This window comes from Balaenoptera musculus, chromosome 15 (assembly GCF_009873245.2).
Source record: "Balaenoptera musculus isolate JJ_BM4_2016_0621 chromosome 15, mBalMus1.pri.v3, whole genome shotgun sequence".
Classification (NCBI taxonomy): domain Eukaryota; kingdom Metazoa; phylum Chordata; class Mammalia; order Artiodactyla; family Balaenopteridae; genus Balaenoptera; species Balaenoptera musculus.
The window spans coordinates 15,477,251-15,496,743 of NC_045799.1; the positions used below are offsets into that span (position 1 = coordinate 15,477,251).

The following is a 19,493-nucleotide window of genomic DNA, read 5'->3' on the forward strand; positions in this document are numbered from 1 at the left end:
AGTAGCCCCTGCTCACAACTAGAGAAAGCCCGCACACAGCAACAAAGACCCAATGCAGCAAAAATAAAAATAATAATAATAACATGATATAATGGACTATTATGTAACCATCAGAATGATAATTTTACATGTGTTTCTAATGATACGAGAAAACGTCTGATAAGTGAAAAAAAATCAAGATGCCATATTATATACACAGAATGATCTCAGCTATGTACAACAATTTAAGTATAAGAAATATGGAAACAAATACTTTAAAATGTGAACTGTGATTATTGCTGGGGGTGGTGGAACCGTAGAAGAAATTTTCTTCTCTAAGACTGGTGGTTTTAACCCAGACCTACACTGTCTTTCGACCACAGCAGCAGAATCTGCCTTTTTGCCTACAAGGTGAACCTAAAAACAAGCATCGATGATAAAATCTTTAAAAGACACTATCATAATTTAGGAGAATATGACTACAAAAGAGGAACCTGCCAAGACGCTAAGATACTCAAGTAAGTTTCAAACTAGAAGAACTAAAAGCATTTCTAATTAAAGCTATAAAGAGAACCGATGTGAAAGAGTGAATCATCATTGCAGGTGAAAATATACCATTACAAGAAATTCAACCCACAGCTAAATTCTACAATACAAGAGAAAGCTGGGAATCATTGTCATAGAAAGACCTCAGATACCTATTCATCAAACTTCCAAGAAAAAAATAAAAGCATTTTAAAGTTATAATTACTAGGACTTAGAGAGGGTCTGAATTTGCCCCCCAAATATAAAGTCCCCAGCAACAAGAAACACTGACCATTGGAGGCTAGAGAATAGAAGGAAACTTAGGAGAAAAAGAAAAAGCACTGTACTTGATGCCAAATTATATAACCTGCAACCAGCCTAAGAGGACCCCCCTGACTCCTTTTTCAGTCCAGCACTGAAGGCCTTTTGGTCAGAAATAATCAATTTTGCTTGGCAAAAGAAGCATCAAGACATAGAAATGCTTTGGATCAAATTCTGTAGAATCAGCCTATTTGAGATGCTTTAAAGTTAATGCCAAAACCAATCTGGTGTTCTGTTCACAGCTCCTTTCTAGAGGTTGTAAAAGCAGAAAAATATTTAAACTCAAAGTTTGAAGTGGAAACTTGCTATCTGTAAAAACAAGCCACTTTTAAATATTAGAAGCCTTCAAGCTTTGGTAATTCCAAATTCACCAGGTATATTAAAAATCATTGGTTGGAAGTAAAATTGGCTAGCTGTTTAGAAAAAGATGAAGCTGGATCGCAACCTTCCTCTTTACACCAAGACACATTCCAGACAGGATAAATAATGAAAATGAAAAAAATAAACATTCTAAAAGAAAGTAAGGGTTAATATTTTTATAATGTTGGGATCTGAAAAACTTCTAAACATGGCATTAATTAAATTCCAGAAACCATAAAGGAAAAGCTGCTAAATCAAAACACATAAAACTAAAAATACCTGGACAGTTAGACACCTTATATAAAGTTTTTAAAAACTAGGAAAATATCTTTATTGTATATGTTTAAAGGTTCATAATCTCACTTGATATATGAAGAACTCTTTGAAATCAATAGGAAAATAAGAATTCCAAGGATAATTAGATAAATAACACAAACTGACAATCCAGACACCAAAACAACAGGGGGATTTGACCATCGGTATCACAATCTTAAATTTATAAAGTTTGACCCAAGTGTTCTACTTGCAGGGATTAACTCTAAGGACATATGTATTGTGCAAAGGTGGTTCATTAAAATAATGTTTAATATTAAAAAGCCGGAAGCCACCTAAAGGTCCACGATTTGGGGACTGCTTAAATCAGAGGTCATCAACGCAGCTGTTTTTTAGGGGCCGGCACAGGCAAGGAAAATGAGCTCAGTGGGCCAGTTTTGATACAGGGAAACAGGAAGTGGTGCAATCCGTGGTGAACTGGAGAGCTCAGACCCTTTTCAGTAATTCAAATTGTAAAAATTATGTGTGCCACAGCCAAACTGGCTCTCCCTTCCCCAGTCCCCATGGCCCCTTAGGGTTAGATGTGTAATCCACAGCCACAGGGTACATACTACAGCCTGGTCTCTCCCCTCACTGTGAATGCGGGATGCTCACCTACCCGTCACACTGGAGGAGCTACAAAAGAGTTCATTGATGCAGCATCACTGGCTCCCAGGATCAGACAAAACCTTAAAGGTCATCTAGTCTACACGTTTCCTTGAGGCTACGGCCATTCCGCCTCATTGAACAGGCCCAGGTACAGAAGGTAGCCAGGAGAAGGGGAAGGCACGGATGGCTGGAAGGCCATCCATGTCAGGGAATGGGAATAAGTCAGGGAATAAGGCTTATCCTGTGGGATTTGCATTTTCCACAAGAAAAAAACTGAGATGGGAGGAGAGGTCGTGCGAATGAAAAAAAGCAAAATCCTCTGAATCACATACCTTCTATATAACTGTACATAAAACTGATCAAATACCAGGAACTCAAGCACGATTTCTGAAAATTCTCGCATAAAGTGCTGAGTTCACAGTACCACTGTTAAGCATTCCTTCAGCAATAAACTTCTGGGCAGCTGTTGCTCTCATTAACCAATCTGGCACAGAGAAGGGTTGCCACAGATAATGTGACAGATGATATATGGTATTTTATCACAAGATCTTAATTCATCCCAGGAACTGGTTTAAGTCCATCCTAGAATGGTTGTAGTTTATAATTACAGTCTCAGCAGCATGTCAAAACTAGAAAATGTCCACCTGAATCTGGTATGGAACATTTCTTCCCAGTGAAAACAACTTTATGCTTGGTCCTGCCGTATCTGGGAATAATAACACTTGGGAGAAGACAGCCAATTCCTTGATTTATTTCATTTTAAACACTGCTCCCCCAAGATTTTTTAAACTCTCAGATACATCAAATGGAGAACAGATTTGTCATTGCCACGTGTTAGGAAATGGGGTGGGAGAGTGTACCTATAAAAGCCAACAGGAGGAATCCTTGTGGTGATGGAACTGTTCTTTCACTCTTGATGGATGAAAGTCAATATCCTGGTTGTGAAACTATGCTACGATTTTGCAAGATGTTACCAATGGGGCAACTGGGTATAGAGTACACAGGATCTCTCTGTATTGTTTCTTACAACTACATGTGAATCTACAGTTATCTCAAAATAAAAAGTCTAGTTTTTAAAAAAGGAATATAGATAAGATTTTTAAAGGGATACATCCGTATTTGAAGGCTACAAAATCCTAGAATACTCTTTACTATGACTGTGCTAAGTAAAGAGCAAATGGAAGTGATTGGTGGGTCTATAAAGTAGATACGAGTTTGCTCTTCTTCCAGCAGCTGGCCACCCTCTAATCCGATGTGTGCAATGCGAATTCAGCTATACAAGCAGGAGCACTCGACAGGTGATGGCTCCCAGATATGGCTCTCTATTGGTCTGTCTTGCGTCTTTCTCATCTCATTTTCTCTTTCTCTCTCTCTCTTTCACACACACACACACACACACACACACGAGCTATTTTATACCAACAAGCACACCCATCCGGATCAAAACTGTTTTGAAAAAGAACACAGATGTGAGAACTTTCCAGGTCCTACAGCTCCCAGGTAGGCACAGAAGGGAAGAAATCTCATCAGAGAAAACACACAATGTCTGTAGGAATCAGTAAGTTTGATATTTAAACCCCATGAACAAGAAAGCCTCAACAGAATTAAGCTCATTTCAGGTGTTAAATACTTTGAAGCAAACACCATTTAACTAGGAGGGGGGAGCCGCCGCAGCAGGGCCCTCGACAGAGCTGTGAAATGAGCTTTGGGCTTGCCTCCTGCCACAGTCTCTCGTCTGGGGCGACCTACCTCATTATTTTTAACTCTTTTGCCCTGGTAGTTCATCTCTCCCACCTAAGTCTTACACATGAGTATAAAATTTACCAAATGCCTACTATGGGTCAGGCACTCTGTTAAACACTTTAAAAGCCTTTTCTAATTTAATCTTCTCAATAAGCCTGAGGTAAGTATGATTAGTATCTTCATTCTAGGTTAAGGGACTGGCCTAGAGTTACAGGTCCTGTCTACAGTGAAGCCAGGACTGAATCCAGGTGTGTCTGGCTCTCGGTCAGCATGTTATCCTGCCTCCTGTGCTCATTTTGGTCTCTGGGGTGTCCAGAGCACCTCCCCACATTGTAAAAGGACAGGGGAAAAAAAACTTCCATATACTGAGCATCTTTTATGTGCTTTACACAGGCTATCTCTTTCCAGCCCAAATAAACCCTTTGACAGGTATGCATTGTCTCCATTTTAAAGATCAGTGAACAAAGGCCAAGAGAACTTGAGGGCTCTTGAAGACTTTTTCATCTCACTTTTACTTAGTAGACGAAAAAACGAGAGCCCCAGAAAGATTAGGTGGCTTGCGTAAGGACACAAAGCTAGTTACTATCAGAGCCGAGATCTGATTGCCAGCCCACTGCTCTCTTTAATGATATCTAAGCTCTTGCTCTGAAAGGAACCAACATATTAATAATAGAGCAGGAACGCCAGGCACTTTGCTAGATGCTTTACATCCTTCATCCAACTCTGATCTAGGGGTTTCCCAACATTGCTGTTCCAATCAATGTTTTCTACTAACACGTACTACAGAAGGGGAACAAAACTTAAATTTCACATCTAACAATTTTACAAGGTGATTAACATGCTCCTATACACACGGATGAATGGATATTACAGGAAGAAAATATGAAGAGATTTGGAAAGGTTGTCAGAGAAGGCACAATGGGTTCGAACAACGTAATCAGATGACACATTCTGAGTACCTGTGTACCACGGCAATTTGCCAAGTGCTGGGCCCCTCAGAGAAAGACAATTCAGCCCCTGAATCAGATGATCACTCACCATCAGCACGTGTGTGACACTTCTCACCACAGAAGCGTGTTATTCTGAGAAAAACTATGGTCTTGACATCAGAAAACTTAAATCGAAAGCCTAGCTTCGTCACCCATGAATCATGTGCCGTGGAGGGATGGGCGGGCGGGTACCCATAAGTCAGAGTCTCTGAGCCTCTCTGTCAACGAATGGGAGCTTCTGCGCCAGGATGCTGTGAGAGGCAAATGGGACAAGACTTCTGCAGGAACCCAACACACGATTAGCACCCAGTAACTGCTATTTTCATCAGTTCTTCTCAAATTCTACAACTTGAAAAGAGCAAGTTTCCCTGCCAGCAAAATTTAAAATAAGACAAATGGGGAAATGGGGAGGTATTAGTCAGAGGGTACCAAGTTCAGGTATACAAGATGAATAAGTCTTAGAGATCTACCATGCTGCACGGTGCCTACAGCAAACAATCCTGTATTGTATATACTTAAAAATTTGCCAGTAGGGTAGCTCTTATGTTAATAAAGAGTTCTTATCACACACACAAAAATAATAATAATAAAATAAATACAGAAGGTGGGAGGGAAAAGAAGACAAGATAATGAGCAACCAATATGAAGATTACTGGAGTGGGAGGTACAAAGTATCTGGGTGTAAGACAGGCTACAAGGATGTGTTGTAAAACACAGGGAATACAGCCAATATTTTCTAATAACTGTAAATGGAGTAGAATCTTTAAAAATTGTATAAATTTTTTAAAAAAATTAATAAAAAAGATTACTAAAAATATTCAATGTCTACCACTAAGGTAAGAAAAGTAAATTTACAGAAAAGCTAATATTGAATAGATAACAGGGTATGAGGGGGGAAAAATTCGGGAATAAGTGCCTGAATGAGACCGATAGGCACTTTGTGACAGAGATATCACCAGAGGGCATATCAAGTGTTTGCTGTAGCCATTAAGACTCCTACAATTGATACCTTTGTTTTCACAGAGGTTATATTTGGTCAAAACTCAAAGTGTTCTTAAAATAATAATGCCTTTTTAGAGTGAGCATGACATTTCCTGAACAACATCACAATTACTGTAAAACCCACGGTTACAAAGTAAATAATAAAAAACATCAAAAGAAGGTAAAAATTACATTGTTCCGACAAGGGGAATTACTTATGTAAATAACTGATGAAATGCAAAGCCTGTCAATCTACATTGTGTTCTGAACAAGCATGAAAAAAATCATTCGGGTCAATAATAAATACTCTTCTAATACTACAAAATTCCCATTAAGACTGGATAAACCTGAAACCATTCTTCCTGGTCACTAGAACCCCCATCACGTATTTTTGGAAAGAAGATTCTTTCACCTGCTTTGTAAAGTTAAATAAGTATCTAGTATGTCACTGGAGCTCACAATCAGTTTGTTTTGTTTTTCCTGTGAGAAAATACCCAAGAGTTAACAGAGACAGGAAGCAACCTGGGGATTTGGGTTCTAGACTTGATTCTGGCATTAAAGTAGGAAAGTTGCCTTTTTATGTCTGGATTTCAGATCCTCAAACTATAAACGGGGTAAGACCCTCCTCTTGCCCCCTCACAGGCACACTGTAAGAATCACCAAGTTAAAGAGGAAAATATGAATGCACCTTTAACTATATTAAATGTTGTATTAACCTAATGTGATGATATTACTGTCATCAGCAAATAGACGCATTCCAGAAGTCTGGGCTTAACAGCTCCTTTGGCCTTGTCTCTGGATTATCGGTTCTTGTTCAAAGACCTAATTCTTTTTTTTTACAAAGGTAAAATAAAAAGTAAAATAATAATAAAATAAGCAACAATACTAATACACAATGAACCAAAAGCAAACATAAACAGCTTTACAATCCTCAGCTAATAGAATTCTATCATCGTTCTAAAAATAAACTTGGTTCAAATAACCCCAACTGACGTTTCATTTGATCCTTCCTCTAACCATGGAGGAAAAGCAGGACAGTCGGAATCATGCTTGATTTTTACATACCACAAACCTGAAAGAGAAAAGTCACTCATCCCAGCTCCCAGCTAAAGCCAGGGCCGTTCAACCCTCTTCTGACATAATTTGATGTTCATTCTACTGGTCTAAGTTACAAGGTACACCTATTTTCAAGGAACGTCCAACTTTCAGGTTGATGAAGGAATGTTATGATCAATTTTACACAGCTGGCAACCTCTCTGTATCACAAGGAAATTATCCTACCCAGGAAGCTGGGCACACAAGAAGTGAGAGGGTGGCATCTATTGGTGAAAAGTGTGTGCTGCAGTGGAAGTAGTCAGTGCGATTTGAAAAATATCAGTGATGTTAATAGTTTATGAAGTGAGGGGTGGGTACAAAGGAAAACCATATGGAACAGAGTAGTAAGGGAAAGCAAGAAAGCACTGAGTATATACACTACCAAATGTAAAATAGATAACTAGTGGGAAGCAGCTGCATAGCACAGGGAGATCAACTCGGTGCTTTGTGACCACCTAGAGGGGTGGGATAAGGAGGGTGGGAGGGAGGCCAAGAGGGAGGGGATATGGGGATATATGTATACATATAGCTGATTCACTTTGTTATACAGCAGAAACTAACACCACACTGTAAAGCAATTATACTCCAATAAAGATGTAAAATAAATTAATAAAATAATAAAAAAAAGAAAGCATCGAGAAGTTCTGAAAATGATACCCATGACCACTTTGGGTAATCAATTTCCAGCTGGTAATAGCTCTGATTCCTTTCTTTTAGAGCAGTTTTAAATCAGTCTCTTTGGGAGCAAGTTTTGTTCGGGAATGTATCTCTGGTTTTATAATGAAAGTCAATGGCAAATCAGTGGGGAAAGGGGTTTAGGTTACTGAAATTTACTTCATCGACGGTGTTTCAAGAAAGGAAGGGAGAAGGGAGGGAAAGAGAAGGAAGTTAACATTTATGAAATGCCTATTATGTTGAAGGCACGTTATATGCATTACCACACTTAATTCTCACTCACACACAAAATCTATCCTATAGGTAGCAATATTATCTCCATTTTACCGTGAGGAAACTGAGGCACAGAGAGAAGAAACTGGCCCTAAAATACTCAATAAATGGTAAAGTCAGGATGAGAAACCTAATAGTCTGACTGTAGTGATCTAAACTACCCAGGCATACATACCACCTCAACCAAAATAGTAGTCACTTAGTACACATAGGCATAATATATTTCCTTAGAAATAGACCCAACTGCAACCTTATAAGACCCTCTAAATAAATGTGAAATCTCATATTTTCCTTTCCAAAAACTTGGATGTAGAGAACAATCAATACACACAATGAATTGTGCCTTTACAATACAATAAATTACCATCGATCAGCTTTCTCCTCACTGAATCATCTTCTCAATACCTCTTCTTCCTTACACTGGCAGCTCAAAATCTCAGTAACATAAGCATCTAACTCCAATAGTGAGATGAAGAAAGAAAAAGAGACACGCCTTCCATTCAGAATTATTGGTGCTTGGAGTGAACATGTCATCAAAGACAAAAGATGCTCAATTCTGTTGTATTTCGCTTGAGTGATGAAGCATCGGGATTTTTAAGTAAATATGGTGACATTTGGGGAGGGAAATGATATGAGTACTACAACTCGAGGAATGAAAAGAGTCCTACATCATCTTTTTTCTTTCAGAGGTACTAGGCTACAAAAGCAAATACTACTTTCAAAACTCTAATAGAGATCCTGCCTTTGGATGGGGGTGAGAAAATTGGCATAAACCTTTTCCCTGTCTTCTCAACATTTCATGTCCCAGGAATATAGATTACTGACCTGCCGAGAGTCCGTGTGAGAAAAAAAAAGGGAGGGGAAGCGAAGAAGAAAGACTGAAGAAAGGATCTGACAGCTCAAAGGAAGAAGAGTGAAAAAAGATAGGTCTAGGTAAATGAGACCACAATTCAATGTCATGGCTGTGGATTCAGCAGTAAGAAAAATAATTTACACTCACCTCAACTGAAAATGGAAAACTCTGCTTTCTAGATTAATAACTAATTTACATTTCAAAATGTTTGGAAGCTTCTGATTGATGAAGAGTAAATGATACTAAACTTAGAGTTGTTTTTCTTTTTCTTTTCTGACTTCAAATTTAGCAAAATTAAAGTAACTGACCCAAATCTGGCTTCAGTTGTAATGAGATTCAAACTTAAGAAATTTCAGGTTCTGATTACAGCAATTAGGAATCCCAGGCCTCCAGGGATTCTTTTGGTTCTTAATACCAACCTGGCAACATTTTGATACCTGGAGCATCTAACAATGTTTGCGGGGACATTGATTACACACACTCCTGTGACACAGGAGTTATGACTAAATCAGAGCCTAGTTAGTTTATATAACCAGCACCAGATTGTAGCAGAGGGATGCCACTGAATCAATCTACTCATTGCTAGTGAAACAAAAGACAACATAACTACAAAAAAGAAAAAAAAAGCTACAGAGACTTGAAGTATGTAACTTGCTTCTCAAAACTGAAAGGCTACAGCTACGTTAAAAAACAAAGGTAGCAATTATAAAAAGTTTCAATCTCTGTTTATGAATAGGTTTATGAAGTGATCAACCTTAAAACCACTACAAACAACCCGCTTGTCTATCAACAGAGGACTGGCTGAAGAAACTACTGTACATCTTCACAACAGAATACTAAGCATCAGGAAAAAAAGTAATGACTCTCCCTATATACTGCTGTGGAGTGATTCCTAGGACATACAGTTAAGTGAAAACAGAAAGGCAGATTAAAGTGTGTATAGCACACTTCTTATCTATGAGTGGGAGTACAAACATACATGTATTTGTATACAGTTGGCCCTCCACGGATCATCCACAGTTGGCTGAATCCACAGATGCAGAATTCATGGATATCGAGGGCCAACTACGGGACTTCAGCATCCTCCGATTTTGTCAGGTGTTGCAGCTCCTGGAACAAATCCCCCACGGATGCTGAGGGATGACTGTATACATATAACCAAAATGAAACAACAAAAAAGGAGGAAACAAAGTAGAGGGAATAGGGACAGAAGCCAAATCTGAATAACTGTTTTGTAGTTTGCCTTTGGAACGAATTAGTTTGTATAATTATAAAGTGAAACAATAAAAAGCAATATCTAAAATCAGAAAGCAAATGAGAAAATAGCATGAGATGACTGGGGAAAACTGAACATCGACAAGGTATTTTATGGCATTAAAGAATTATTATTCTTAATTTTTAAAGGTATGATGATGGTATTGTGGTTATGGTTTTTTAAAGGGATCTTTACTCTTTTATAGGTATGTATGGAAATATTTAAAATGAAATATGCCTGGGATTTGCTTCAGAATAACCATGTGGTAGGAGTGGTAAACAGTAGAAGAGGAGGATCAGATAAAATAAGAATAGTCATGAGTTGATGATTGTTATAGCTGAGTGATGGGAAATTCATTACATTCTATCTTACTAATGGAGGCTGGGATATTTAAGGATATGCATTTTTAAAACTCATCTTGAAATAAATGGACAATAAAATCAAAGACAGACGTTTGGGGAGTGTTTCTTTTGTTTCTACAAAATGGCAGATAAAGTTTCAAGTTGTAGATACTTGGGTTCCCTGAAAGCATAAGATGCACCCTTAAGAGTATTAATGTAAACATGAGTAAATAAAACATTTCTGCCACCATATCAATCGTGAGTTTAAATTATAAATAAGGTAGCAATAATTCTCATCTCCCACCAAATGTCTACTTTCTAAAGTGTACAGCCAAATGCAAAAAGTGCCATCTAATAAAAAATGAGTAATTGACTATGTCCTGACAATTCAGTAAAGCTTCATAATAAAAACCCAAATAAATCTCTGTTTGGAGCCCTGATCTAGGAAAGAATGGTTACGATAAAGTCTCATAAAATCATAGGCTTTTTCCCTCCAGGGAAAAACTCAGTGCTAAAGTTTATCCTTCCCTACCACAAAGAGCCATCTGAATGGCTTGTAACTATCCACGCAACCCAAACAATCAATCTTGTTCAGGTTCTGTTACTTTTATCAAATTAATTTTGAATTAACAGTTCGGTGGTTTTATATCTTGATGGACCCATTATCACACAACTTCAGGGGGATGTTAGCTTAGCTCTTTGTGCTGCATTAGGATTCTATTTTTAATTTCTCTGATACATCAAGGAAAAATCTAAAAGGGTACTAAATATTCCCCCCCCAAAAATAACGGCACACTGGGCACTAATCTACTTCACCTGAAGGGCTCACCATCGCCCCCTCCCCCCTTCCTCGCACACCCATACCCCTACATTCCAAACACCATTACTTAGGACTTCCTGGCCATTCCACACCCCTTAATGCCTCCACACACACACTTCCCTCTCTCTGTCTCTGTGCCTACAATGTCCTTTCCCTCCTTCTCTAGCTCGAGAATTCCTATTCATCTTTCAAAACACACTTCAAGGGCTTCCCTGGTGGCGCAGTGGTTGAGAATCTGCCTGCCAATGCAGAGGACACGGGTTTGAGCCCTGGTCCAGGAAGATCCCACATGCTGCGGAGCAACTAAGCCCATGCGCCACAACTACTGAGCCTGCGCTCTAGAGCCCGTGAGCCACAACTACTGAGCCCGCATGCCACAACTACTGTAGCCTGCACGTCTAGAGCCCATGCCCCGCAACAAGAGAAGCCACCGCAATGAGAAGCCTGTGCACTGCAACCAAGAGTAGCTCCCGCTCGCTGCAACTAGAGAAAGCCCGCGTGCACAGCAACAAAGACCCAACGCAGCCAAAAATAAATAAATTAATTAATTAAGTAAATTTTAAAAAACAAAAAACAAACAAAAAAACCCAAAATACACTTCAAATGAGACTTCTTGATGCCTCCCCTGGGGTTCTTTTTACTGAAGTTCTTGCTCCCTCTTCTGGGCTCCTACTACACGTTTTTATATGTACTTTATGGACAGAATTTACCAGAATAGCCTAGAGAGAGGCCATAAAGTGTAGGTGGTTAAGAGGCTAGGCTCTGGAGCCAAATCCCTGCTGTGCCACTTACTATCTGTATAACTTTATTCAAGTACTTACTCCCTTTAAGCCTCAGTGTTCTCATCCATAAAATGGCAATAATATTGCCTACCTCCTGGGATGGTTATAAGGACTGAGCTAATATACTTAAAGAATCTTACACCAATGCCTGGCACAAAGTAAGTTCTCAATAAATGTAAGCTATTATTAGCACAAGGTATCAAAATTATTTGATTGTCTTTTCTGCTACGCTATGTACTTTCTCAGGGTAGTGACTAAATATGTTGAATTAATTCAGAGACTGCCTCTGAGTTTAATTGAAAAGCATGTACTAACGATAAGCTAGGCAATTGCAAGGTGTTAGGAATACAGAGATGAGTAAAAATCCCAGCCGTCAAGGATCTTACAGTCTTGGCTATTCACACGTAGAGGACTTCAGTGTACAGAGACTGAATTAGTAAGTGGGGGCCAGCTATTACCAACTCTTTTTAAAGAATAAGTCATAAGAAATCTGGAGACAACTTTATTTGAATAAATAGGGAACTTACTGCAAAACCTAATATACCAAGAGCTGATAATCAGCAATCCCTGCAAAGTTAGTAAGATTGAAAAGTACTGTGGTTCATCTAGGTCTGCAGAAGCTCTGGCTAATTCCATTTAGACTAAAACCAAGGAAATCTAAGTATTGATAGAATTTTTAAAAAACATATCTCACTCCATTTTTTTTTAAATTTAAGTGAGCAATATGTTAATATAGTAATACATTCCTACTTTAAAAACAGTTAAAACTGAAGTTCTTCTCCTCAAAGGCAGTGACTCTTACCAAGTAGTTTTATATCCTATCTTTTTTATCTATACAGTTGCATGTGTACATAACAGAAATATGTAGTATGGTTTGCGGTTTTTAAAAAATTTACACAAATGGTATCACACAGCTTGCATTATTCTGCATTTTATCATTATTATATAATAAATTCCTATAATATACACAGGTATATTTCTCAGCTCTGTCCTCTTACCATTGATCTATGTTTTCTTCTGGCAATATTGCAATGCTTTCGTTATTGTGGTGTTGTACATATAAATCCAACCTCATTGTCTTCTTTTTCAAAAGTATCTTGGGTATTTTTATGCAATTACACTTCCATACAGGAACTAACTATGGTATAATGTTTAAACATCTAGTTATCTAGGTTTTCAAATATAATGATATAAAAATTTAAACAATAATATTCTCTTCCCATTCTTACATTGTTCTATCTCTAGTAACATTCTCTCCCCTTTCCTCTACTATAGTTTTTGGTATCTTCTCCCTTTTTAATTTGATCAAATCTGCCAAATGTTGGTTCCTTTCAAAGAACCAACTTTTGGTTTTACCGACCCAAATTTTGTTTGTTTTCTATTTCATTAAATTCTGCTTTTATCTTTATTTTTGTCTTATTTACAATCTTTCTTGTATTCTAAAAAGAAAATACAATTAAGGCTATAAATCTTCCTGTGAATACCATTTTTGCTTCATCCCACAGGTTTAAATGACAGTGATCTGGATTTTGTACGGTTCTTATAATTCATTTCTCAACATTTTATAATTTCTGTTTTGATTTTATCTTTAAAGCAAGAATTATTTAGAAATATACTTTTACATTTCCAAGTGTAATAAAGTGGCTTTGGCTACTTTATTCTTGTTAATTTCCAACTTTTTATTATAGTTGGTGAATGTGGCCTGGATGACTTCTGTACTGAGATTTTTTTCAAGCACTTTAAAACATAGTCAAATTTTGTGAATATTCCATATATATTTTAAAATTTTCACGAATATTTGAAAAGTGTTCCTATTTTCTGTTTTATCAACCTTGTTAATTGTGTTAGTTTTGGTTTTTTGTCTAATTGAAATGTCAAATTTTGAGAGAAGAATATGTAAGCCATCAACTATGACTGCAGTTTTCTCATTGCTCCTTGTATTTCTATTGGTTTTGGATAAATATATATGCTTTGTATAGGTTCATGACTTTTGTCCTCTGGATCAAGCACACCTTTTAGCAACTTAAAATATGCCCCTTTCCCAGGTAATGTTCCCTTGTCTTGGATTCTATCTTATCTGATATTAATATTGCTTCACCGACTTACTTTTAGGAATATTTGCCCAGTGTATCTTTTTCCATTCCTCTGTTTTAAACTTTTTGGTGATATTTTATTTTAGCTATAACTCTTTTTTTTTTTTTTTTTTTGAGGGACAGCTTTTTGTTTTTTTAATTGATTAATTAATTAATTTATTTTTGGCTGTGTTGGGTCTTCGTTTCTGTGTGAAGGCTTTCTCTAGTTGTGGCAAGCGGGGGCCACTCTTCATCGCGGTGCGCGGGCCTCTCACTATCGCGGCCTCTCTTGTTGCGGAGCACAGGCTCCAGACGCGCAGGCTCAGTAGTTGTGGCTCACGGGCCTAGTTGCTCCGCGGCATGTGGGATCTTCCCAGACCAGGGCTCGAACCCGTGTCCCCTGCATTAGCAGGCAGATTCTCAACCACCGCGCCACCAGGGAAGCCAGCTATAACTCTTATAAACAGTATTTAGCTGAATTTCAACTGTTATTTTTATTCGGAGTCTCCATCATTCAACAGGTGATTTTAATGCACTCGCGTGTATTGTGATTACTGATGTGTTTATGATGGACTGCTACCCTGTGTGTCATTCTGTTCCTTATACACACTCACCGTGTCCTGCTTCAGACTTTGTACTTCTTCCCTCCACCTTCCCGTGCCTGGCTTCCCCTCTTTATTCAGGTCTTGCTGAATGTCCCATCTCTCTGCAAGGCCTCCTCTCACACTACCTCTTACTGTGCTTTTTTAAAAAATAGCCACTATTACCTGAACTGGTATATTACCTGACTTAATGTCTGTTTCCCTCACCACAGTCAACTCCAGGAGAGCCTGGGTCTTGTCTGTCTTGTTCACCCTCTTGGTACTAAGTCTTCTTAGACAAAAATAGTACAGTGTGTTTTTGGAAGATCTATGAGCCAAACTGGGTTTAAGTTGACAGCTTTTTGTGGCTTTATGATGGCAAAATGGGAGGGTTTGAATTCTCATAAAAGCAACATTCATTTCCAAAAATGCATCTGTTTATAGACTATGAAATACTAATTGGAGAGAATATTGCATTTTCAAGCACTTTTTATTTACACTTTAATATACGTCAAAAATTAAAGGAAATCTTTGTTGCTTTTTCAATTTGGCAAATAAGGCAATTCAATTTTAGAAATGCAACAAGAATTCAGTTTCGGATGAAAATATGAAGTTTTTTGTCAGTATCAAGTTCTGCCACTGTTGATGATTTAATTACTTCCCATTTGCCATTTTGGGCAAAAAATTTCATTTCAAAATAGCAATTGCCTTCACAGGAATAAAGAGAATATCTTCTTTATAATACTGCCCGCTGGGAAATCAGAAAGTCTCTCTCTAAGAGACGGTTGGGGAGAACAGGACGGCTAGTCTGACACACATCCTTCTTTAAGCTTAGTGAGGTTACTCAGAACACTTTCTTCACTCAACAAACTGGTTCTTTCTATGCCAGATGTCACTTTCAAATGTACATTCTCCTGATTTTAGGTACTGCTTTGGTACCTCCAATAAGAGTACAGGAGACTCAAAAGGGGAGTAAAAAGGAAATTTTAAAGTCATGCAATGTTAATAAAATATGAATACATGTGATTTTGGAATTTCTATAGTACCTAACAGGAAAGAAAGAAGAAATTTATATGAATTTAGCAGGTTAGGATCATGCATAAGGTAGGTTAAAACTCAGATTACCGGGCACTGTCTCCAGAGATTCTGAGTTAGCGTGTCTCGGGTGGGGCCTGAGAAACCATTTCCAACAGGTTTCCAGGTGATGCTGACACTGCTGGCCTGGGGATCACACTTTGGGAAACACTATTTGAGAAATTATTTTAAATGCTTGATTTGGGATGAAGGTGATACAGCAAGAATATCAAGGCATTAAAAATAGTTTTCATCTGCTCTTTGGAACTTTTTGGTGTAGTAGCTCATATATACTCCACCTCAATTGTCTTTCACTGTTTAGCTTGAAATTCTCTTAAAAGAGAATTTTAAAATAAATTCTCCTGAAATTTTCAAGGTAAAATTAGAATAAAATTTTATATGTCAGGATGGGTTGGCTCAGACACACTGTGGACATATACGAATCCAAATGATTTAGAGCACGAGTCCCCAGATCAAATGTCCTAAAAATGCCAGACAGGTTAGATACTTAATACAAGTGAATGAAGTAGATCAGATCTTGAAGAGAGCCAGAGAGGTCAGACCCGAAGAGGGCAGCTGCTACTCAGCTCCAGACAACCATCAACCAAAAATGTAGGTCTTTTATGGTCAGATCTTCCAAGTTTTCAAAATAAGCTGGAGTTCTGACATTTCATGTAGAAGCTCTCAATTTTTAAACACAGGCAACTAATTTAAAACTTTTAAACACTGTGTAGGACACACAAAAGAGGTGTGTGGGCTGGATGATGCCAGTTTATAACCTCTGTTAAGTCTCAGGACCTTTCTCCTGCACCAGCCAGGAATACTACAGGTTGGGCAATGTGCTAACCTAGTCACCATACTCATGGGCCCACTCCCTCCAACAGCCATCTCCTTCCCAAATAAAAAGCTCTCTCTCTAAAGACCTACTAAAGCCCCTTTGCATAAGTAGCTTGCCTATCAAAATAAGTTCTCTGGCAATGATCTTAGTATGGGAAGGCTATGGCAGAGAGAAGTGAATTCTTCAAACACTGGAACTGCTGATCCCAAATTAATGATTAGCTTAAAGTGACTGGAATCTCAGGATCATTAACTAGACCTGGGAATACAGATTTGAGGATTCTTAAGCATTCTATCACAATGGTGATGTGATTTGGTACCCAGAAGTTGTTTCATCTTTACCTAAAGACTCACTAAACTGAGAAAATCAGTCCTTACAAAGATATCCACGACAACTACAGAGGCAACATGGAATCGCAAACATGAAGATTCAAATCTCTGAGTCTACGCTGATTAACAGCGTCAGTCTGGAACACTGTGTTAAGAAGGATTCTGAAGCTGAATCCTGACTCAGTGGAAAATATGAATGCCAAAGACCTAGAAGAGAGGAATGGCAGCAGACGTGCCCCATATTTGGCCCCTTCTGTATAGTAGGTAACAACACTACACCTGTGTTCACAAAATCTAGTCTTCCTGTAGTACATTAATATAGCAACCAATATAATGTTTTCAAAACATAAGTAGGATCAAGTCACATCTTGCCAGTAGCTTTCCATCTCACTCAGAGTAAAAGCTGAAGTCCTTATTATTACACAAAAGCCCTAACGTCCGTCGTCTGACTCCCCATTACATCTCTGATCTCATTTCCCCCTTGATGCCATTCCAAACATACTATTCACTTCACTGTTCTGCAAACACACTAAGCAAGTTCCTGCCTCAGGACCTTTACATTTGTTATTCCAGCTGCCTGAAAAGCTCTTTCTCTGGAGAGTCACAAAGTTCACTCTCTCATCTTCTTACCAATGAGAACTTCCTTAACTCATTATTTTAAATTGCTACAAATTTACACACACACTCCCTCCCTCTCCCTCTCCTTTTCTCCTTCCCTTCCCCACCGATCTTTTCCTGCTTCATACTTTCTACAACACTTACCATTATCTGACACACTAAATATTTTACTTCCTTATTTTCCTTCTTCTAAAATGAAACCTCCAAGAGGGATGAGTTTTTGACTGTTCTGTTCACTACTATATCCCTAGAAGAGTGTCAAGCACATACTGGCACTCAAAGAGCTAATAAATAAATGAGTGAACAAAGAGATGATAAAACAAATGAACCTGGGTCCTAACATGGGTTCAGGGACTAATTGGTTAAATAACCTCAGGTGAGTTATTCTGGTCCTCAAAAGATCTCTATCATTAGTTGTATAAACTATGACATTCTTGCTACTCTACAAAAGCAGAAACTATGTTATGGAAGAATGACATCATTTCCTCTAGACCGGTCAGCAGGATAGGAGAAAGCCAGGACTAGAAAGCCTCCCCAAATCCAAATCTAATGTGCAAACTAAGTTCTTATAAACAACAGAATTATGACAGAATTTAAGAATGTAAAAATTAAATACTCCTAAACAGAAAATCCTTTTCTAGAAAAGGAATGCAGACTCCTTAGCTTACTTTTTTTTGCACATTTTTTTTTTACTGCCTCTACACATTAAATCTCTGTGAACATTAACAAGTGTCTGTGGTTGAGGGAGAACGTTCCACAGCAGAAAGAGGAAATACACACCCTGTTTTTCCTATGAAACTCTGGAATGATTTAATATTCAGCCTCGGACAAAATTCAGAATAATCCTCTCAGAGAGACTGAAATTAGGATAATGGTTAGCCAAACAACAAAGACACTACAAAATAGCACTAACTGCCCTCCAGTCTAATTCTTAAATATAAAAATCACAATCCCAGATAAACTAGTAAAGACAGTGCATCTTCACTGGATGACTAAATATTTCTTTTACCATTAACAAATTCAAATTCAACAAAAGTAAAAATGGCAAGTGAATAAATAATTATTAAAGCAAAAAAGACGCCAGTAATTAATTGGGGGCCCTCGGAACAGCTCAAATGTCAGTCAAAATGTTGTCTCAGACTCCTGAGGCCCTCAGTCCAGGAGCTGCCGCCAGGCGCATTTAGAGGAGCTGTGAGCTGCACAATAAAATGCTCAAGGACTTTGCACTTTCAGTGAAATGACAGAATTGGATGTGTGATATTTCAAACAACTTTCCCCCGCAGACATGACCATCTGCTTCCAAGTCTACTTACGAACTCATAGTCTCCATCCTGTGGAACTTTCCAATCTGAAGAGTTCTTCAGTGGGCCAGGGACGCTCTTGCCAAAGCTGTTGATTTGATTTTCCTTTTCTTTTTGTTCAAAGTATTCAAGGAAAGATGGTCTTGCAGGCTGCATGGTCTCATCCCTTCCTGAAAACCAAGAAAAACAAAAGGTGAAATACAGTATCTCAGATTTCAGATAAGTTTAGTAAATGGATCTGTCTCCAGATGGGCTACGGTCATGGAATCAGTGGCTTTTTGGTAGATAAAGAGTCCTTCAAGATTCTAGTGAAAACTATAGGAAAAAGCACAAATGCTCACTCAAAATACTTTTCATAGAATTTCAGAGGATTCATAGCACCCCCAGGGTCCCTTTTTCTAAATGGGAAGACTTGGTGATGCAATAACTCTACATCAGCTACAAGTAATACTTTTTGGATCCCCTATAGCAAAGAGTTCCTATAACATTTAGACCGAAAACAGAGAAGCAAGCCAAAATATTTATTAATCATCTACATATATAATATGCTCTACAGGCATTAGAGTCAGGAAGGGGGGATGATATCATAGTGATTGATTTCCCTTGGCAAAATCATGATCTAATTTGACTAATGAGAAAAATAGGCATGAAAAAGAATATCTAAGTAAATCACAACCCACTCCATGAAATATTATATAACTTTTAAAATACTATTTACAAATGGTTTATGATAAAGTTAAGGAGAAAAAATAAGATATTATATATAC

At 38.0% G+C, this 19,493-nt stretch overlaps 1 protein-coding gene across 1 annotated transcript in view; it reads right to left on the reverse strand.

The window, feature by feature from the left end:
- The window catches only part of STK4 (serine/threonine kinase 4), a 95,593-nt gene that overhangs the window by 20,357 nt on the left and 55,743 nt on the right, over positions 1-19,493 (reverse strand). Inside the window, exon 10 of the mRNA XM_036825975.1 lies at positions 18,739-18,896. Within this exon, the coding sequence (XP_036681870.1) occupies positions 18,739-18,896 (158 nt within the window). The remainder of the gene's footprint in view (positions 1-18,738; positions 18,897-19,493) is intronic.